General features: G+C 41.7%; 1 protein-coding gene across 2 annotated transcripts in view; it reads right to left on the bottom strand.

Annotated features, from left to right (window-relative positions):
• PSEN1 (presenilin 1) overlaps window positions 1-18,048 on the bottom strand; it is a gene marked incomplete at both ends in the record, with an annotated part of 50,424 nt that extends 32,376 nt beyond the window's left edge. The window contains one exon of one of the 2 annotated variants that reach the window (XM_084240049.1): window positions 17,795-18,048. In XM_084240049.1, coding sequence (XP_084096175.1) covers window positions 17,795-17,881 — 87 coding nt within the window. The remainder of the gene's footprint in view (window positions 1-17,794) is intronic. The other variant, XM_084240050.1, reaches the window with a different exon arrangement.
• Between the last annotated feature and the right edge of the window lie 5,036 nt (window positions 18,049-23,084).

The raw sequence follows: 23,084 nt of genomic DNA, 5'->3' as shown, positions 1-23,084 counted from the left end.
ACCCACATGGCGCAGCAGACCTCTCCTGTCTCGCCCACTGCTCCCCTCAGCAGTGTATTTCAGTCAGTCTGCCTGTTCTGTCCCCCACTCTGTCTCTGGTGAATCCTCTCACTTCCCCCCCATCTCTGGCCTGTACCCCAGCTCTTGTATTCATAAATAAATATTAAAAAAAAATTTTTTTACAGAGAGAAACTGACATCTGATACAGATGTCCCCAAGTTTTCCCAGCAGCCCTAAAAAGAATGAGGGAACAATAAACACCCGATGAATGACGAAGGACATGAGAACCTTTTTTGATCCTACTTTCCTTGGACTGGAATCCTAATCCGAACACTACTTTGTTACCTTTAAACTAATCCTGGGGTTATCTTTCCTATCCTCCAAGTTCAACTTCCTTTTTGGTATCACTGTTTATATCTGAAACTCAAGTATTGTAAAGGGTGGAATGAATCCCAAGAGCAATAACAACAACAATAATAAACATGATAACCAGAGACAACAAAAACTCCTCCTTCTCACAGATAAGGAAACAGAACAGGAGATGAAAGCAGCCTGGCAGTCACCGGTGCTGGTGAGATGGAACCAGCTTGGTCAAGAAAGCAGTCTTCTAGGAAGACCACGTGAGGGTACACAACTCTTGTACTGTATTTTGACTACAACATACAAGAGAGTATTACTATTATTCATTAAAAGCAAATTAAAGAAATACCTTAAAATTATTAAAATGTACCACAGATTGGAACTTCACGTGTAATCCTCAGAGCCACCCCATCATGACTTCACGGGTGAGGAGAGAACCATAGGTAGCGTGACAGAGGGAGTTTGAACCAGGACTGCATGACTGCAGGTAACAAGTTGTTTTGTTTTGTTTTTAAATTTTCTTCCCAAGGTCCATCTCATATATCCCTTGACTCTTTCTCCCTCTCCCACCCCGAAACCTCACTTCATTTATTAATATGCACTAGTTTTTGTAAGTATTTTACTTTGTTGAATTGCCCACTATGTAAAAGTATAATATTTGTCATTCTGAGTTGCTCTACTATACATTATTCTCTCAAATTCCTCCCATGCTGCTGTAAATGGCAGCATTTCATCTTCCCTTATGGCTGACTAGCGTACCATAGTGTGGCTACACCACATCTTGTTTTTTGGCTGGGCACAGTACACTTTGTTGATGGCACATGATGAGGCAGGGCTTCCTAAGTTCCTCTCCTTCTCCAGGGGGTCTGGGTTGGAACTGTAACAAGGTCAGGAGAATCTCAGTGTATTGGATGAGTGGGGGAAAGACTCCCCAGCAGCTGAGGGGCCCCTCAAGCTCTTATTCCTCAGCGGCCATGTGGACCATAAGGTCCACCACCCTGAGGCTGTAGTCAAATTCATTGTCATATCAGGAAGTAAGCTTGATAAAGTAGTTGTTGAGGGCAATGCCAGGCCCAGCATCAAAGGTAGAGGAGTGGATTTCACTATTAAAACAGGAGACAACATGGTCCTCAGCATAATCCAGGATGTCCTTAAGGGGCTCTGAGATGCCCGGTTCACCATCTTCTTGATGTTACTCTATTTAGCAGCTTTCTCTCAATGGCAGGTCAAATCCACAACATTGGAGTTGGGGCCAGTGAGCTCCCATTGAACTCAGGGATAACCAAGCCCACAGTCTTTGGGCTCAAGTAGAGGCAGGGATGATGTTCTGGGCATTCCCTTGGGCCTCACACCAAAGGGAATTGTCCAAAGGGGTTGTTCACAGTCTTCTGTATAGCAGCGATGGTGTGGACTTTGATCATGAGTCCCACAAAGCCAAAGTTGTCATGGATGACATTGGCCATGAGGGCCAAGCAGTTGGTGTTGAAGATGTTGTTGTCAATATTGCAGGAGTTGTCATACCTCTCATGGTTTACACCCACCACAAACATGGTGGCCATCATCAGAGGGGGCAGAGATAACGACCCTTTTGGGCCCCACCCTTCAAGTGAGTCCCAGCCATGTCCAACGTGAAGTTCACTGAACTCCACAACACTTTCAGCAATGAAAGTACTGGGGGTAATCTCCTTCCTGGTGGATGGAAATGGGCTTTCCATTGAGAATAAGCCTTCAGTTCTCAGTCTTGACTATACCATTGAAATTGCCATGGGTAGAATCATATTGGAACATATAAACATGTAGCTGAAGTCAATGAAAGGGTCATCGATTTCAATAATAGCCACTTTGCCAGAAGTAAAAGTGGGAATGGTGACCAGAAGCCAAATCTGGCCAAATTCATTGACTCCAGCCTTCACCATGGTATCTCAGTGATATGACTAGCACTGCACCAGAAGTGCAGCTGAACCCGGAGGAGCAGAGAGCCCATATCTTACTGATCCAGTTTCCTACAGGTGGACATTTATGTTGCTTCCAAGTCCTATCTACTGTAAGTAGAGCTGCAGTAAGCACTGCGGGAATATATTGTTTTTCGAGTTACTGTTTCACATTCTTTTAGACAGATGGCCAAATTGGAACTGCTGAGTCATACAGTATTTCCAGTTTTAGGTTTTTTTTTAAGATTTTATTTTTTATGCACCCAAGAACTGGGGTGTAGGCCAGAGGTGTGGGGAACGAGAGGATTCATCAGAGATAGAGTGGGGAGCAGAACAGGCGGACTGACTAAAATACACCGCTGAGGGGAGCAGGAGAGGTCTGCTGCACCATGTGGGTTAGCTCCCTGGCCAGGGATCAAACTCATGCGACAGTGGCTGGTGATAGCTGAGACTTAACTACTTGCCCCGCCAGAGAGGCCTATTCACTTTGTTTTTAAGGTAAATCTAGATAACTTTTCAAAATGGCTACATTCTCACAAACAGTATAACAGGGTTCCTTTCGGGCATCCCCAGTTGCACAGCGGTTGAGTGCTGGGTTGTGAAGCTGCCCGCAGCCTCTGCAGTGCTGGTTCGATCCCCGGCTGCTCCCCGGCCACCAGAGGAGGGTCCACATGGCGCACAGACCTCTCCTGCCGCCCGCTGCTCCCCTCAGCAGTGTACTTCGATCCTTCTGCCTGCTCTGCTCCCGGCTCTGGCTCTGGTGAATTCTCTCACCCTCCCACGCTTCTGACTGTACCCAGTGCTTGCAAAAATAAATAAATCTTTAAAAAAATAAAAAATAAATAAAAATAAAAATAAGAGGGTTCCTTTCTTGACATCCTCTCCAGTCCTTGCTGGGAAACTTTTTAATGTGTGTCATTCTCACAAGTATGAGATGGTATCTCATTTTGATTTTAACTGGCATATCTCTTACTAGAAGTAATGATGCACATTTTCCCATTTATCTACTGGTCATCTGGATATTCTTATGGGTGAACTGTTTGTACAGATCTGCTGCCCATCTATTAATTGCATTGTTTTAATGTTGAACTGTACAAGATTTTTATGTATGATGGGTATTAATCCCTTATTTGTTGTGTACTGTGTAAAGCACTTTCTTCCATTCATTAGGATCTCTTTTCAATCTACTTATACTTTTGTTTACTGTATAAAATTTGTTCCGATTTGAAGTAATCTCAATTAGGCCTCCCCGGTGGCGCAGCAGTTGAGCGCTGGGTTGCGAAGCTGCCTGCGGCCTCTGCGGCGCTGGTTCGATTACCGGCTGCTCCCCGGCCACCGGAGGAGGGTCCCACATGGCGCGCAGACCTCTCCTGCCGCCCGCTGCTCCCCTCAGCAGTGTACTTCAGTCCTTCTGCCTGCTCTGCTCCCTGCTCTGGCTCTGGTGAATTCTCTCACCCTCACGTGCTTCTGACTGTACCCAGTGCATGTATAAACAAAAAACAAACAAATAAATAAAAACATGCCTCTATAAAAAAAATAAAATAAAATAAATGAAGTAATCTCAACTGTCTATTTTTGCAAGTATTTTCCATGCCATAAAGGTTAAGAATTTATCATTGTGGTCATGGAACATATTCTACTGTTTTCTTCTATATACTTTATTTTTGCAGGTGTTATGTCCAAATCTTTAACCATTTTGGAATAACTTTTGTGCATGAGGCTACAGAATGATTCAATTTCATTCTTTTTTTTTTCAATTTCATTCTTTTAAATTTTTTAAAAAGATTTATTTATTCATGCATAGAACCAGGGTACAGGCCAGTTGCGCAGGAGAGTGACAGGATTCACCACAGACAGAGAGGGGAACAGAACAGCCAGACTGACCAAAATACACTGCTGAGGGGAGCAGCAGATAAGACAGGAGAGATCTGCTGTGCCATGTGGGTAACTCCCTGGCCTGCCAGGGATCGAACTCATACCATGCTGCAGACTTAACCCCTTGCACCACCAGGGAGGCCCCCAATTTTTTCTTTTCTATTTTGTAATTTGTATATTAAAATGCTACAATTTTTTTCAGTTTTTAACCATTAAGCATTAAATTTGTTGATTTGTAACAAATGACCTTTATTATAGCAGGTTCCTTCGTTTACTGTTTTATCATGAATGGGTGCTGAATTTTACCAAATGCTTTCTCTGCATCTATTGCTAATATACGATTTCTTGGCATTGTTTGGTTTATGTAAATTAAACGATCTTTGCATGCCTGGGATAAATCCTTCTTGGGATATACTGCTGAATTCAATTTTGTTAATATTTTGTTGAAGATTTGTGCATCAATGTTTATCAGGGATGTTGGTATATGCTTTTCTTGTGCTGTCTTCATCTGGTTTCAATATTATTATTCTATAATCAACTGGCAGCATAAAATGTATTAGGACACACAGGATTTTCTTTCTTAGGTTATCCTAGAGGGTATGCTATTTTCATTTTTACTCACTCTTTTTTCTTTATTGTTCCATTTGTGTATGCTCTAACTTTGTGCTTTCAAACTCAGTAATTCTTTCCATTGCTTACATTTGCCCTTTCCATTGCTTGTGTTTTAATTTGGATATAGCATTTTTTAGATCCATTAGTTCTAACTGTAACAGCCTCATATTTCTTGGTCTTAATTTTTTGTTCCTGTGTTATATCATTCACTGTTTTTGTTTTCTAACTCAGCTAGCATTGTGGATGGTGAGAGGATGTACCTGAGACAGAGTGGAGAGCAGAATAGGCGGATCTACTGAAATACACAACTAAGGGAAACAGTGAACGAGACAGGAGAGGCCTGCTGTGCCATATGGGTTAGCTCCTTGGCTGTGGATCGAACTCGGGCCATAGCAGGTCATAGTGCTGAGACTCAACCCCTAGGCCTCTAGGGGCGGCCCCACCATTTTTAATTTTTACAAATTATAATGGGGATAAACTTTCAGACTGCTGCCGTTGTACCTGTTCAGATGGTTGGAAAACTAGTACTGGCAATGAGTAATAAATAGAAAGAAGTTGGTTCAGTAATGCACCTAAAACGTGCATCAAGGATTTAATCTTCCTACTGTGCTGGGTACCAGCACAGTGTGGTAAAGATCTACAGTGAGCCCCACCTCTAGGTGAATTCCTCAGCCTAAGTGTTCTGTATACTCTTGTGCCAGCACAGATGCAGCACTGGGTACGGATTTGTAATTAAGTCACGACCACAACCCAGGTGTTGTTCTCTTTGCTCTTCCAGTAGAGTTTTACCCTGGGGTGATTGTTTCTGTTCAAATTCAGATATTTAAGCTCTGTTTAGAGAATTTTTTTAATTTTTTTTTTTTGGCCTCAGGTCTGGTCTCAGATTGGGGGATGGCAGGGGTTTCAAATATCACAAACCCCATGCTACAAGTAATAGTATCTTCTATAAGGAGAAACAGGTAATAAACCTGGCTCTTCCTGCTGATTTTGACTGTTTTATCTGGGAGAATCAGGCTCAAGCCATGATCATTATTCCATAGCCCTGTTTCTACAGTTCTCCAAAGTCTACTCTTTGTTCTAAACACCAACTCTGCGCTCCTTTCCCAGCACAGTGCTGGTCTCAAGTCCTGATGTGGGTATGTGTCCCAGAGTTAGTAATGATAAGCGAACACCATATGGCAGCCATTCCTCTCATGAGTTGTACTGCCCTGGTATCACTACAAACACAGTTTAATTAAATTTTTTCCTACCCCTTTCTGCCAAACCTCTGCTCCTGTTATATAATATAGTCATTCATTCACCTTTCAGTAGTTACTGACTTTGTTCTGCTGCAATTTAGTTGTGAACACAGGGAGGAGGCAAGACTGGCATCTTCACTCTGCTGCCAGCTTGCCAGACCTCCCCAGTCAGAAATTAAGTTCTTTTTTTTTTTTAGAGGCATGCTTTATTTTTATTTATTTGTTTGCTGGTTTGTTTGTTTGTTTTGTTTATACATGCACTGGGTACAGTCAGAAGCGCGGGAGGGTGAGAGAATTCACCAGAGCCAGAGCGGGGAGCAGAGCAGGCAGAAGGACCGAAGTACACTGCTGAGGGGAGCAGTGGGCGGCAGGAGAGGTCTGCACGCCATTTGGGACCCTCCTCCGGTGGCCGGGGAGCAGCCGGGGATTGAACCGGCGCCGCAGAGGCCGCGTGCAGCTTCGCAACCCAGCGCTCAACCGCTGTGCCACCGGGGAGGCCCAGAAATTAAGTTCTTAACCATTACCAATTTACCATTCACAGGACAATGCAGGAGTTTTACAGACTCATGACTGAGTTTACTTTTACCCTACTTTCAATATAATCATGCCACAAGTTATCAAATTTCTACTATATTCCAGGAACTAGTGTGGCAATACTGAAATTACTAAGATGTAGATTCTGTCCTTAAGAAGTTCATAAATTGAGGGCATTCCCAGTGGCGCAATGGGTTGAACACAGTGCTGTGAAGCTGTCCACAGCCTCTGCAGCTCGGGTTCGATTCCCGGCCAGCCAGGGAAATTCCCATATGGTGCAGCAGACCTCTCCTGTCGTGCCCACTGCTTCCCTCAGCAGTGCTTTTGGTCCGTCCGCCTGTTCTGCTCCCCACTCTGTCTCTGGTGAATTCTCTCACCCTCCTGTGCTTCTGGCCTGTACCCCAGCTATTGTATAAATAAAAAATAAATGTTGGGCCTCCCCGGTGGTGCAGCGGTTGAGCGCTGGGTTGCGAGGCTGCCCGCAGCCTCTGCAGCGCTGGTTCAATCCCCGGCTGCTCCCCGGCCACCGGAGGAGGGTCCCGCATGGCGCGCAGACCTCTCCTGCCGCCCGCTGCTCCCCTCAGCAGTGTACTTCGGTCCTTCTGCCTGCTCTGCTCCCCGCTCTGGCTCTGGTGAATTCTCTCGCCCTCCCACGCTTCTGACTGTACCCAGTGCTTGTATAAATAAATAAAAATAAATCTTAAAAAAAAATAAAAAAAAAATGTTAAAAAAAAGTTTATAAATTAGTTTTAATGTGAGATTATTATTACATTAGAGAAATAAACTGCTACCGAACTGACTGATCCTGTGTGGTTCAGAAAGGCAACATAAAAGAATTCTTGAGCATACCCTTAAGGAGTGAGTGCAAGGTGAATGGGCTCCCAGCAGAGTCAAGACAGTGGCACAGAGGTATGTACAAAAGTGAAGAGGAAGGCCTCTGTAGAAAATCAGCCAATACTTCTGCAGTGGCTGGAGAACAGAACAGATTTCCTTAGGGCTGCTGGTAATAAAAGGTTATGAACAGGTTGCAAAAAGCCTTGTTTGCCATGCCAAGAACTTTAGACTTTGTCCTGTAGGTAACAAAAGTCATAAAAGATGTTAAGGATGAGGAAGTGACACATCAGATTGTTTCTTTTTAAAGAAACTTAACTGGGTGATGATGAAAAATAGGAGACACATAAGAAAGATACTTCAGAGGCAGAAATGAAGTGCTTTGTGGCAAATTCCTTGGGAATGGTCAGGAAGGAGTCAGGGATGACTTTGGAAACTTCCAGCATAAGGGACTAGAATAGTGGTGACGACATCCATAAAGAGGAAACACAAGATGAATGGGCTGGAGAAGGGGAGAGATGTTTTAATTTGGGACATAGGTACCAGAAACCAGGCAGGATGGTCCACAGGGACAGCAATTAAGAATTTCAAGTTCATAAGAGAGTTGGGGAAAATCATTAGTTCTATAGCTGTGGTACTGGAAGAGATCTCAAGTAGAGGATAGCTGGAGTAAGTATGGACTTATTGGGCATTAATGTAATACAACAATTATGGATGGAAAAAATATGAACAAGGAGAGAAGTGTGAACAACCCCTAAACTTAAACAACAGGTGACAGGAGAAAAACCAGCAAGAGAGTAAGAATTGTTGGGAGGGAAGAAAACCAAGGAATCAAAGAATCACAGAAGGCAAAGGAGGAGCATTTTTCAAAGAGGTGTCATCTAAAGTCCCCATGACAGCTAAAATGTTACTACATTTCAGAGCAAGAAGTTCACCAACATCTTTACAAAAATAGAACAGTTTGGAAGGAAGTCAAATCATAAATCATAATGGACTGGGAAACAAATGGAAACGTGAGAAATTTAAGGCAACCATTCTTTGAAGCACAGGGAAAAAACAGTGTGGAAATGTATTCAAATTTGAAAAAGTAATTTTAGGTCTATTAGGGACTTGAACTTACTCATCAGGTCAAGGTACAGAGTTAGGATCAGAGAGGAAGGAACTGATGATACAAGAGAGGGAATAATAATAAATGAATAATAAATGAAACAGGGTGGCAGACAAATGGAGAGGAGTTGGCCTGGCAAAGGCACTCGCCCCCTCCATCTCACTTTGAAGACCAGGAAGTAGCACTTTAACCTCAGAGAGAAAATGTTTATGAACACTCAGACTGTAAAGGAAAGGAAACTAACGCAGGCACAAAAGGCAGAAATAAACACACCACTCACCAAGAAAGCAATTTTGCTGAACACAATTCACTTGAGCGGCCAAAGGGCAACAGGAAGGAAAGTTATGAGAAACGGAGTCTGGAGGACAGGACAGCCGGGTAGCAGGAGAACTGAGTTAATCCTACTTCTGTTTTCTTATAAGGAAGTGCCTAATCCTATGCTAGGAATGTTATTTTTGTGACTAATGTTAAGTGGTAACAATTATGACCAACTTGATGAATTGATGTTCAATATAAACTAAAACACAAGTAATAAAAGCTATCTTTATACAGTATTTGGTAATATAAAAAGTCCTCTCACACCATCACATTTATACTTTTCACATGTGGGCATTTTCGGTAGATGAACACTAAAGCAACTTGTCCAAAATCTGGGGTCTCCCCAGTGGCGCAGTGGTTGAGCGCTGGGCTGTGAAGCTGCCCGCAGCCTCTGCAGCACCGGTTCGATCCCCGGCTGCTCCCTGGCCACCGGAGGAGGGTCCCACATGGTGCGCAGACCTCTCCTGCCACCCGCTGCTCCCCTCAGCAGTGTACTTCGGTACTTCTGCCTGCTCTGCTCCCTGCTCTGGCTCTGGTGAATTCTCTCACCCTCCCACGCTTCTGACTGTACCCAGTGCTTGTATAAATAAATAAATAAATCTTTAAAAAAAAAAAAAAAAACTTGTTCAAAATCTCACAGCCAGAAAAACTGTCATGGCAGGAATAAAATTCAAATCTATTGCTCCAAAACTTGTATTCCTTCTCTGGCACCACAGCTATCCTATTAGGCCACTCAAACAGTAAATTGGGTAAGTCTGGCATGAAAGAGGCTATCATAACGTTTAATCACAGTATTCAACTGGATGTTCTGGTTTATAATGAACACTAGCCAACTCCACCCGGCCCCACCTCCAAAGTTGTTGATATGGCCATACTGGAGCAGTGTTCACTCACATACTCTCACACACACACACACCCTCCTACCTCTTTATTATACTCACAGTACTTTACTCTTTAGATATACTTTGACTTTAGAATCCTATAAATGTTTTACTGTTTAAAGAGATAAATTGTACTTAAAAAAAATCAAAACATACACTCAGTTTTAAAATAGTACTAATCCCACAGTTTACACTGCGGTTCACTCTTGGTATTATATTATATTTTCAAAAACGTATAACAACATGTATTTATTAGTACTACAGTACACTACAGGTTAGTCTCACTGTTCTCTATGTACCCATCCCTCCCACCATACCCTGGCAACCACTGGATCTGTTTACTGACTTCAGTTTTGCCCTTCAAAGCTATTTGTAAGGTTAACAAAAACCAGCATTATCATCATTTTAAATGATTTCATTTCGGTGGCTAAAGGAAAGATTACTCACTATATAAGTGTTGTAAGTTCTAGGAGGGTGGGGCCCTATGGCAAATGGTGAGTAGGTGGGAAGTGTCTATGAACCCAGACTCCCCAGAGCGCCCACACTACTTGGTCATTATAATTCTCTCTTCTCCTTACTTCAAACTATGATCCAAATATAGGTCCAGTTACCCAAGGCAGGTAGACCCTCAAACAGCAAAGGATTGTGGAGGTATTTTTAATATACTCTAGTGCCTCCTCGTCTTTTAAATTTTTTGTCTGCTTTTTTTTTTTTTTAAGTATTTACAACTCTAATTAAGAGATGTTATGAAGGCCTCCCTGGTGGTCAAGGGGTTAAGTCTCAGGGCTATCACCACTATGGCCTGAATTTGATCCCCAGCCAGGGAGCTACCCATATGGCACAGCAGACCTCTCCTGACTTGCTGGCTGCTCTCCTCAGCAGTGTATTTCAGTCAATCTGCCCGTTCTGTTCCCCACTCTGTCTCTGGTGACTCCTCTCAACCCCCACACCTCTGGCCTGTACCCCAGTTCTTGTATGCATAAATAAATCTTTACAAAAAATAAAAATGTACATTTTAAGATCTAATTTTCACATTATCTCCAAAGAGCATCTGCATTTGTAGATTCATCTGACAACTTGCCTCCAAATAAATTCTAACTTGACTCCCATGCATGGCATATAAAAATGCTGATTACTCCATATCTTTAGTAGAAGTGGGTATTAATCTTCATTCACTAGAAGGTGAAAATGGAAAGTGTTCAATTCTACATCTCTGATTATTAGTATGATTGATCAATTCGTCTTTTCATATACTTATCACCATTTATATTTTCTTCCTCCATAGACATTATTTCATCTCATTTGGTAATGTTATCAGTCTGTATATACACTAGGCCATATCTGTCATTGTGCATTACAAGCCTTTGCCCAATTTGTTTTCTGACTCTGTCCATGGCACTTTTGCCATACTTTATAAATTGCTGAATATGAATCCTTGTAAAATCAATTTTGTATTGCTGAATATGAACTGAAATGATTTTACAAGGAAAATAAAAACTTCTTACTATACCCTAAATTCTGATGTATTAAAACATACACACACCTGCAAACATACACACATCTGTACAAAGTTATGTTTATAAAGGTTGTATTCTATTTTTCATCTAATATGATGTCATGCATATATTCCCATGTGACAATAGTCATCATGCCTAAAGAGTTATATTTTCCAATATGGAAATTATTTACTTAAAATGAATGTTTACATGAAAAGTATCAATTCTGTAAGCCTTTATGAGTACTGTTTTGATTCCTGTAATTAGAAATGTGAGGTTAAGCCTGCACTGTTGGAAAAACTAAATGAGTAGCTTAGCTGAAGAACTGGCAAGTTATATGGAAAACTTGAAGATACTTATTAATCATAGGCAGTATGTTTCCAACAGCACACAGAATTCCATCCAACGCCTGTCTAAGCTTTGTGGTTCCCTGGAGTTACAGCTTTAAATGCTACTCTAACATCAAGGAAGGCTATTGCTTCCCTGAACAGCTGACATAACTGGTTAGAGATAATATTTAACATTTATGGGGGCTGTAAAGTGTCAACATAGAATTTTGTGTTTTTTTAAGATTATTTATTTATTTATACAAGCACTGGGTACAGTCAGAAGCGCGGGAGGGTGAGAGGATTCACTAGAGACAGAGCGGGGAGCAGAGCAAGCAGAGTGAGGAAATACACTGCTGAGGGAACAGCGGGCGTGGCAGGAGAGGTCTGCATGCCATGTGGGACCCTTGCCGGTAGCCTGGGATCGAACTGGCACTGCAGAGGCCCAGCCCAGCGTTCAACCCCTGTGCCACCAAGGGAGGCCCTCAACCTAGAGATTTTTAAAACTAGAAAGATCTATGTAAAAGAATTATGGCTTTATTCTCATTTCAAAAGCAAGCATGTTCTTCTGGAGGGCACCAACACCTTATGTTCTTTTTCTCCTTTCTTCACTCACAAGGAAAACAAGTAATTTACCACAAACAGCGTAACAAGACAGTCAAAGGCTGACTGGATATGTGGACACATGATTTAGTTTAAACTGAGGTCATTCCTTTCATTCATTTTTTTTCTCCTCAAGGTCCCAAGTACTTAAATGATTTTATTTTTTTTATAAAGATTTATTTAGCTATGTAAACAAGAACTCGGGTGCCAGCCAGCGATGTGGGGGGTGAGAGGATTCACCAGAGACAGGGTAGGGAACAGAATGGGCAGATGTACTGAAAGACACTGCTGAGGGGAGCAGCAGGTGAGTCAGGAGAGGTCTACTGCACCATGTGGGTAGCTCCCTGGCTGGGGATCTAACTCACGCTGCAGTGGCTGCGGACAGCTTCAGAGGTTGCGTCTTAACCCTATGGGCCACCAGGAGGGCCCTAAATGATTATAAGTATCTTTAAAGTTTGCTTTCTGTTTAATTTCATAGAAAATCTCACACTTAAAAAAAAAAACAACACCATCATCTGGAAAATGCAAATAATTATGTCAGTTTATGATCTCATAACAACTTAATAAATTTATGCTTAATGTTTTTTTTTAATTTTTTTTTATAGAGGCATGTTTATTTATTTATTTGTTTGTTTGTTTGTTTGTTTGTTTTGTTTATACATGCACTGGGTACAGTCAGAAGCACAGAAGGGTGAGAGAATTCACCAGAGCCAGAGCGGAGAACAGCAGGCAGAAGGACCGAAGTACACTGCTGAGGGGAGCAGCGGGTAGCAGGAGAGGTCTGCGCACCATGTGGGACCCTCCTCCGGTGGCCGGGGAGCAGCCGGGGATTGAACCGGTGCCGCTGAGGCTGCGGGCAGCTTCGCAACCCAGCGCTCAACCGCTGCGCCACCGGGGAGGCCCTATGCTTAATGTTTTTAATTCACAAAAGACGTTTGCAGGTAATCTTCATTTACAAAGGCCACACATATTTTCATGTTGTAAATCTGGCAACAAATGACAATAGATTTACAGAAATATTTTTAGTAATTGCTTTATACAAAACATCATTATTGATCTTTCAATGGATTATACTTTTAAGCTTCTTTTTCAATTAACAAATGATTTTTTTTAATCTAAGTGAAAAGAGTTATTGATAATGTATTTCCATTAAGACCAGAAAATTTGGGTGAGAATAAATGAGTATAAATAAAATACCATTATTCAACTTAGAAATATTATTTTTCTCACTTTCCCTTTTATTACTTAAATATAGTAGTTCTCAAACTATGGTCCCTAGACCAACATTCACAGGATCTGGGAATTGGTCAGAAATGCGAATTCTCTGGTCCCATCTCAGACCTATCAAGTCAGAAACTGAGTTTGAGGCCAGAGATTTTGTATAAACAATTCTTTCAGGAAACTTCAACACACACTAAGGTTTAAAAATTATTGCTCTAATATACATTATCTAAGGTGTAGTTAATGAACTAATTTTAGACTTATTGCAAAAAATTCATTTTTTTTTAATAGAGGCATGTTATTTATTTGTTTGTTTGTTTATACATGCACTGGGTACAGTCAGAAGCGTGGGAGGGTGACAGAATTCACCAGAGCCAGAGCAGGGAGCAGAGCAGGCAGAAGGACCCAAGTACACTGCTGAGGGGAGCAGTGGGCGGCAGGAGAGGTCTGTGCACTATGTGGGACCCTCCTCTGGTGGCCGGAGAGCAGCTGGGGATTGAACCTGCGCCGCAGAGGCCGTGGACAGCTTCGCAACCCAGCGCTCAACCGCTGCGCCATCGGGGAGGCCCCCCAAAAAATTCATTTTTGCATCTTAGAAAAAGTTCTCAGCCAATCTATATACATATTAATCTACTTGCACATCAACACAGATGTGAAGTCTACACCAAGTTAAATGCAAACTTTTGTTTTGTTTGGTTAAGACTTCATTTAGTGGGCCTTCCTGGTGGCACAAGAGGATAAGACACAACCTGAAGCTATCCGCAGCCACTGCAGTATGAGTTCGATCCATGGCCAGGGAGCTACCCACATGGCACAGCAGACCTCTCCTGTCTCGCCCGCTGCTCCCCTCAGCAGTGTACTTCGGTCAGTCTGGCCTGCCCCAATTCTTGTATGTATAAACAAATAAATCTTTTATAAAAAAAGATTTATTTAGTGTAGGATGAATATGCAATAAACATATATAACCTAATGAAATTACTCTTCAAAAATCACCAAGCAAACATAGCAAATAAGACAAAATATTAACGTTTAACAAAGTTGTGTAGTAGATACATGGCAGCTCATTATATTACTTGACATACTTTTTTTGTAAATGCTTAAAATATTACAATAAAAATCCAAAAGCAGACATAAAATAGCTGCTTTCAAATCATCCACAAAAAAACACTCAACTATCCAATTTGAACTTGGATGTATTCCCATGGTTTTCATAACCAGCCAGAACATATACATATACAATGGTTTCTTTATGGCCAAGAAAAAAGAACAATGAGATTCTTTTCCTCTTTGGGATTTTTAAAAGTACATCTGTGAAAAATGAATACACAGATTGTTTTTTCTCCCCCAGAATTTTTTTCATACAATATCTCCTTTTAGTATTATGTTTTTCTGGGATAAGAGACAGCCAGGAGAAAAGAAAGGATATTGGAGTAAGTATGGCATTAGAAAGCACAATTTTAAGTCCCAGGTCTCTCACTTAATTTTTTATGCAATCTTGGACAAGCATTTGTCCAAGTGGGAACAATACCCATCCTACGGTGACTGTAGGATGAGTGTCTGCAGAAGATCTTTGAGTTGTGGGAGGTATTTTTAAGAAATTAAACGAAAGAGGGGCCTCCCTGTTGGCACAAGGGGTTAAGACGCAACCTATAAAGCTATCCGCAGCCACTGCAGCACGAGTTCAATCCCTGGCCAGGGAGCAGGGATGCAGCAGACCTCTCCTGACTTGCCTGCTGCTCCCCTCAGCAGTGTGTTTCAGTCAATCTGCCTGTTCTGTTCCCCATTTCTGTCTCTGGTGAATCCCCTCACCTCCCACACCTCTGGCCTGTACCCCCATTCTTGTATGCATAAATAAATAAATCTCTGAAAAAAAAAAGAAATTAAAGGTAAGATTATTTGACATTACAATATCAATAGAAGAGCCAATATTAAACAAATCAGACCTAATTTTGTAGATAGTATCTTAACAGAACTGGAAGGTATGAGAACACTAGCACTCACACTTGCTAAATCTAAGCCACTGACACATGTAATTATCAATAAAAACCCTCTATAGCAACTGTATCTTCTCTATAGCATTCCTGAATTGATCACTCATTAGGGTGTAAAATAAGTCAGAAAAAAAGTCCATGAAAAGCCCATAAAACCTGAGAGTGATGACATAAAACTACTTTAACACTGGTTCACTCACTATATGCCAAGCACTATTGCTGGTGCTGGAGGTATAGGAGAGAACAAAGCAGGTCATGTACGTGGCCTCAAGCAATTTACACACAGTATGGAGAAGCACATGAAGGAATCAAGTCCACGGTACATGAAACACTGGTTAAGGGCTATGCTTGTGTAAAGCAGAGTAGGGGTCTGGGGAGTAGGGGGTAGCAGGGAGAGAGGAGGGCCCGGGAAGACAAGGCCCTACTGACAAGGTGAGTTATTAGGCCAGACTCAGAGGAGGTGAAGGGAGTCTTCTGAGAAGGTGAGAGAATAACCCAAGGACCAGAGGCAGAGCTGAGAAAGCAGTGAGGGAGAGGGTGAAAGAGGTAGATGGGCGAGGAGGTGAAGAACTTATAGCCCAGATTTTATTCTGAGATGATGCCACTGGAGGGTCTGGTACAGATGAATGACATAAACTGTTTTACCCCAAACTTGATGGCTGTGAAATCTTTTGCTCGATATGTAAAAGATAAAATCAGAGTTGCTCTGATTAAGAAAGGGACAGCCAATGGGGTCTCCCTGGCGGCGCAAGGGGTTAAAGCACAGCACTGTGAAGCTATCCACAGCCTCTGCAGCACAAGTTCGATCCCGGCTGGCCAGGGAGCTACCCACATGGCGCAGTAGATCTCTCCTCCCTCACCTGCTGCTCCCCTCAGCAGTGTGTTTCAGTAGATCTGCCTGTTCTGTTCCCTGCTTTGTCTCTGGTGAATCCTCTCACCTCGTGCACCTTTGGCCTGTACCCCAGTTCTTGCATGCACAAATAAATCCTAAAGAAAAGAAAAGGAAGGGGCAGCCAAGAGACTAAAGTTGGCCACTTCTACTTTCCCTCTCCCTCCTCTGAAGTAATAGTTTAAAATGAGTCATCTGTAGCATCCAAACTTTCACTTCCTGTATTCAATGAAGTTCATAATCTGCCCACCTTCTAACTTTTCAAAAAGCTATTCCTAGGGAATAGCACAAAGTAAGTCAAGATGCCTAATAGAGGATTTTGTTGCCACAAAATCCATTCTTTAATACCCAGCAAGTACCAGGGCATGAGGCGGAGCAGCACCTTTCTCCCCACCCCCACATCTTCTCACAGCTTGTGCTCCCTTTCAGGATTTCTCTCAATGTTCATTTTAACTCGATTTCACTTGATTGCAAATGTTCTCGTAATACAGTGTGATGGTCTTATAAACCTATCTCTAGATGTGGCCTATCAATTTATATTTTAAGAAAATTCTCCTTCCGTGTTATTTCTTCTATCAGTAATGACCTCCTCCTAGTTTGCTCTATTCTAATACTAACCACCCATAAAAGTCTACTGCAAAGTTTTCCCCTACCAGTATTTTGACCCTTAATTGGAGTTCTAAATATTCAGAGTGTAAAGAGAAATTCCAGACCATGTAGTGCTCTAGTCTACTGCTCATTCCACAGACTCACCCTGTGCAGATTTAGCTGGTAGTCTTCCAGTCTTCTGAGACAAGCACACACTACCCCCAGACAGTCCATGATTTTTTAGATGTACAGTTATTGTGAGAAAAAAAACATTTACTGATATAGAACTGGCTTCCTTGGACCTTCCACCACTGGTTCTGCCCTCCTGTTTTAACACAGGAAAGTCTGACTCCCTCCTCTCAAACTCCCCCCCCCCACCCCGAAAGCCTGTGTAGTTTATAGTTGGCCTTGGGTTTTCCCACCTCTGAAAATCCCACCTCTGAAAATCCTACCAATTCCCAGTCACCTCTCAGGCCATCTACAGAATCTGCGTTCATCTGTCCTGATTAGTTACAGGCTGGATATCTGTGTGTAGAGCTGGCGAGGAGTCTGTGTCCATGCAGCAGATTATTTCCCTTTCCTGATTCTCTCCTCTGACTTCTATGCCTAGTCTTTCATTCATCACTGTGCCTTCTTTCAATGGTCATTTACTAAGCACTGGCAGGAACTAGGCTATAACCTTCTACTGAAAATGTAAATAAAATCTACTCAGTCCACAGAAAGGTAAGAGCAAGACCGGTAAAACAGTAAGCAGCTAGGGAGGCTAAAGAAGCCCCCAGGAGGTATCATCTGAGCCAGGGAGGAATTGTATCAACACCTCTCTCTCACACAGCCTTGTGTTTCCAGCACCAAAAAGAACAATGTTTTTGTACTCAGTTGTATTCAGCAAACTCGTAAATTTGGTAAAGTAAAGAAAACCTCTCTTGAAGGTAAGGGGGGGATGATCACTAAATCGAGTGTAGCAAGGGCAGTTGCAAAAGCTGACACTGTACCTGGCTACGTACAGTATTGCTCAGGTGGTTGTCTTCGGACATCTGTGCATTCTGGAAGTAGGACAGGGGTGCAGGTAACTCTGTCATTGAAGCAACTGTACAGAAATACCTTTTCACAGAAAACAAAGCCTCTTGTGGTTCTGAAAAGGGAAAAAGAATACAATGCTTTGTACATTACAACAGTTTCATTTTTAAATGCTTTCATAAATTGCATTCAGCAATAACAAACCTTTCTTTCATGTGTTCTCCTCCCGGCCAAGCTTTCTAAGGACCCTGCAGGCTGCTGTCACTGGTAGGTTCCAGGATTAGGTCTGAAATAGGATTTTAGCAGGTCACCCAGAGTTGTTTAAATCCTAGTCAATCAATTCACACCAATACTTACAAGATCAATTTATAAACCAAATATTTATTAATTTGTCATGATCTATATACCTGACAAACCTTATGTCAGAGCAAGATATCTCTTTGCTAATGTGTAATTCTATTTGACAAACCAACTATTTTCAATCTCAAAGATATCTAGTGATTTCATATTTATCTTAGAGTGTTTGTATCAACATTCCTTTTTTTTTTAAAGATTTATTTTTTATTTATACAAGAATTGGGGTATAGGTCAGAGGTGCGGAAGGGTGAGAGAATTCACCAGTGACAGAGCGGAGAGAAGAACAGGCAGACAGACCGAAGATACTGCTGAGGGGAGCAGCAGGCGAGGCAGGAGAGGTCTGCCACACCATGTGGGTTTCTCCCTGGCCGGCTGGGAATCGACCGGTGCTGCAGAGGCTGTGGACAGCTTCACAGCGTGGCACTCAAACCGTTGCGCCACCAGGGAGGTCCTCAACATTCCTTTTTTTATGCTAACCAATCTAACCTAATTTTGATATCTCCTTAAAATTATTTATTGGGCCTCCCCGGTGGCGCAGCGGTAGAGCGCTGGGTTGCGAAGCTGCCCGCGGCCTCTGCGGTGCCGGTTCAATCCCCGGCTGTTCCCCGGCCACCGGAGGAGGGTCCCACACGGCGCGCAGATCTCTCCTGCCGCCCGCTGCTCCCCTCAGCAGTGTACTTCGGTCCTTCTGCCTGCTCTGCCCCTCGCTCTGGCTCTGGTGAATTCTCTCACCCTCCCGACTTCTGACTGTACCCAGTGCATGTATAAACAAAAAACAAACAAGCAAACAAATAAAGAAAAAAAAAAAAAAACATGCCTCTATTAAAAAAAAAAAATAAAAAAAAATTATTTATCTATTGTTTTTAATTTTGCAAAACTCTACCATCTCATTTTACCCTTACACAATGCTCCAAGGCAGGGTAAACAGGTAACCTATATATTTTACAAAAGCAGAAGGGAACCCAAGTTCAGTGACTTGTTAAAAATCACACCAGAACAAAAATCACGGATACCTAACTCCCAGCCTCAGGCCTCTCCTTTGCATCCTGGCAAAACCTTATTTATACACATCACTGTCTCCCACAGTTCCTTCCTGGGGGTGAGGGAAAGGCACAATCCAATTTGCCTGTCTACCTTAATTCAGACATTTTTTTATGACTTTTTCCCACAGGTCTTCAGAAATATAGAAGGAAAAATATTTGTTTGCATACCCAAGTAGCATTCTGATATACAGTATCAAAAACATTACCATTTACATATTTACATTGAAAGGATTCAGTCAATGTCCTATTTCATTTTCACTTTTAACTTCAGGATCCTCTACCCTGTAAATACTTTTTTTATTCTAATGATTTTTCATCAAAAACACATAAAACAACTTTTTCTGGGCTTCCCTGGTGGTGCAGGGGTTAAAGACACAGCACTGTCAAGCTATTGCCAGCCACTACAGCATGAGTTCAATCCCTAGTCAGGTAGCTAATGCACATGGCACAGCAGACCTCTCCTGTTTCGCCTGCTGCTGCTCCCCTCAGCAATGTATTTCAGTGGCTCCACCTGTTCTGCTCCCCACTCTGTCTCTGGTAAATCCTCTCACTTCCCACACCTCTGGCCTACACCCCAGTTCCTGTATGCATAAATAAATCAATCTTTAGACAAGACAAAACAAAAAACCAACTATTTCCTCTAGTAAAGTTATCAAGTTCAAATTAACCCTTAATTACCTTTATTTGGATCATTCAAATCAAGACAAATATATAAACAAGGTATGTTTTCCCTTTTATATCATGCATTTCTACCTTTTGCCTCCCATCCAAATTCAGAGTCTTCTGGCATGAGCTCAAGGAATTGCAAGTTATTATTAACTAAATAAGACATAGTTAATGTAAATTTGTTTTAAAAAATTAAGCAAATTAAAAATACAAATAGGAGACAGTAGTTACTTCTAGAAAGGTTATTCATTGGAAGGTGATACATGGAAAACTTTTCAGGGTCCTAGTAACTTAGTTGGAATTCTTTACCTGGATGCTAGTCACATAATGGTTTTAGTCAGTCAAAAGTCGCTTAACTGTACACCTATGATATGTGCACATTTCTATGTACTTCAACTACAAAATTCCACTAGATTTTTGTGGGAGTAAACCTGTATTTTAGGTTATTCTTATAACTGGTCTTTTTGAAAAAATAAGACTTGGCAATATGTATGTTATCAGAAAGATGGGTAGATTCCAACAAACAGCTATAGTTCTAAGCACAGTAAGCAAAGTAAATCTGACCTCTGCTTCTTGATTTCTACCATTTGACTAGCTGAAATTTTAATATGAAAACAGTATTAATGACCTGCAAACAGCATATATTATTCCTTTTCTTTCAACCTCACATAACCTAGAAGTGCCACATGGTGGCAAACAAAAAAAGCTGCTGTTGGTTACATCCTCCAGCTGTTCTGAAGACTATACTGCATCATTTAAAGTACAGCTCTATTACAGAAAAACCCTTAGAAATTTGTCATTAATATTATCATATGATCACCCAGAAATAAGAAAACAAGATGCTAGTCAAGTAAAAGAAAGGGAAAGAAAGGGCAACGCAGACAAAAATAAATCAACATAAATAAAGTGTATTATTACACTTATAGGCAAACTAGGAGAAAAGTGATTACCCATTTACTACACAGGTGTTTACTGTCTACTGGTCTGTCAGACACAAACACTGAGAAGATTTGACTACTTATGTTCACTTCGCCAATTTACAAATGAAAACAACATGGCATAAAGAAGTTCACTAACTAGTCCAAGGTGACACCCAGTAAGCAAAGGGGTAAAGCAAAGGCTCACATGTGGCACTATGTTGCCTCTGTATATAACTACATCCCTGGCCTTTAGTAGTTTAAGACAATGAGCATGAAGGTATGCTGAGCTGATTTTAATTACTAGTAAAACTACTGTTTAGAAATGATTTTTTTTAAAAGTGAGATCTTAAACATCAGTAACTGTTCTAACAACTAAAAACTGAAGTCCCAATAGCTTTCCCAACATGGGACTATACCTCAAGCCCTAGTATTTATTTAAAATAACAGGTAATGGGAATCCGGTCATTTTAATTTGAGTAGTTTCTGTTATTAGGCTTATAAGATCTATTAAGCTATTACAAGAAATCATACAAACATATCTTACTAGAGCTCTCTCAGGTAAATTTAAGACTCACCCATCATAGCAGTCACCTTAGCACACAGATCCTAGTATTTTCAAAGGCACACCATATTTACACGTGAAAAACTAAGGCTCAGGTAAGGTGAAAGATTATGTCAGCCCATAATTATGAGACAAGTTAACAAGTTCCAAAACCCAGGTCTTCTGACACTCAACCATGGTCTTTTCCACTTCACCCAGAGAAAGTTCATCCCTCCACTAAGGCTTTGAAGATCACAATGCCACCGGGTGACCTCCATGGAAGAGCTGCTTTTTACAGAGCTGAGTAGGAAGCCCAGGCAGGGAGCAACAGGGCTACTTAGATTTTTGGTCAAGCTTGGTAAACACTGTAGGTACAAAGAAAGAGACCAGCAAAGTCACATTTGATTCTGGTCCAGTAACAGTTCCAATCTCTGAAAGCCGATGACCCCACTGGACGGACCGGACACTAGTGGACTTTCTAAGATTCTTAGCAGTGCCCCGAGAACAAGAAGAGACAGTTGTTGGGAGAGTATGGTCATGTGACTTGGACTGTAGAGGGGGGAAGGATTAAAGCAGTACAACACTTGAATTCATTGCCATCGTCGTCTTTTTCTCATGACACATGCTCAATCAGATAAAAGGAATTCATTCTCTACTGGACAACTATAATTTATTTCTATTATATATACAAAGAGACTTTAAAATGTCCCAGGAGAATACAAATACTCAAGAAGCTAGGATGTGCTGACAGAAAAGTCTGTCTAACCAGAAAACCACCAGCATTTCAAAACACTGCTTCACAGGAGCAATGCTTAGCATCTTAATCTAAGTTGATTTAAAAATATCATACAAGGCCACACCGAGAGAAAAGTACATTTCTGTCTTTCACTACATCTCAAGAAACAACTAATCTTCAAACGCATATGGCATGGTTAATTATCGATATCATTTTCTTTCTTCTTTGTCAGAGATAAATGTAAATAAAATGTGTATCCTCAAAAAACAAACATCTTCATGAGCCATTCTATCAAGATCTCCAGTACAGGGCCTCCCTGGTGGCGCAGCGGTTGAGCGCTGGGTTGCGAAGCTGCCCGCAGCCTCTGCAGCACCGGTTCGATCCCCGGCTGCTCCCCGGCCACCGGAGGAGGGTCCCACATGGCGCGCAGACCTCTCCTGCAGCCCGCTGCTCCCCTCAGCAGTGTACTTCTGTCCTTCTGCCTGCTCTGCTCCCCGTTCTGTGAATTCTCTCACCCTCCCGCTCTTCTGACTGTACCCAGTGCTCGCATAAATAAATAAAACAAAATAAATCTTTTAAAAAAAAAAAAAAAAAAGATCTCCAGTACAAAGGGCTTGTGGCTTTTGCTTTAACACTGCAGCTACTTACCTAGTTTCTCCTAAACTGAAAAAAACAACTAAAAGTATTTTTTGAAGTATCTTTGTATTGTAATGCTAAGATTTCAAGTACCAAGTGATTTTATGGTTTATTCTTTTCCCATGAAATTAATCAGCCTTGATTTTACTTTGACAGCGTCTCCCTGGACAATCAGCTTGGTTCTGATTACATGGAATGAATGGGAGAACCTTTAATTGAATTTTTATTTATTTTTTTTAAGATTTATTTATTTAGGGCCTCCCTGGTGGTGCAAGGGGTTAAGTATCAGCACAATGAAGCTATCCCTAGCCACTGCAGCCTGAGTTCAATCCCCGGGCAGGGAGCTACCCACATGGCGCAGCAGAC

Source organism: Talpa europaea (assembly GCF_964194135.1).
Source record: "Talpa europaea genome assembly, chromosome: 8".
NCBI lineage: Eukaryota > Metazoa > Chordata > Mammalia > Eulipotyphla > Talpidae > Talpa > Talpa europaea.
This window is presented reverse-complemented; position numbering and strand designations above follow the sequence as displayed.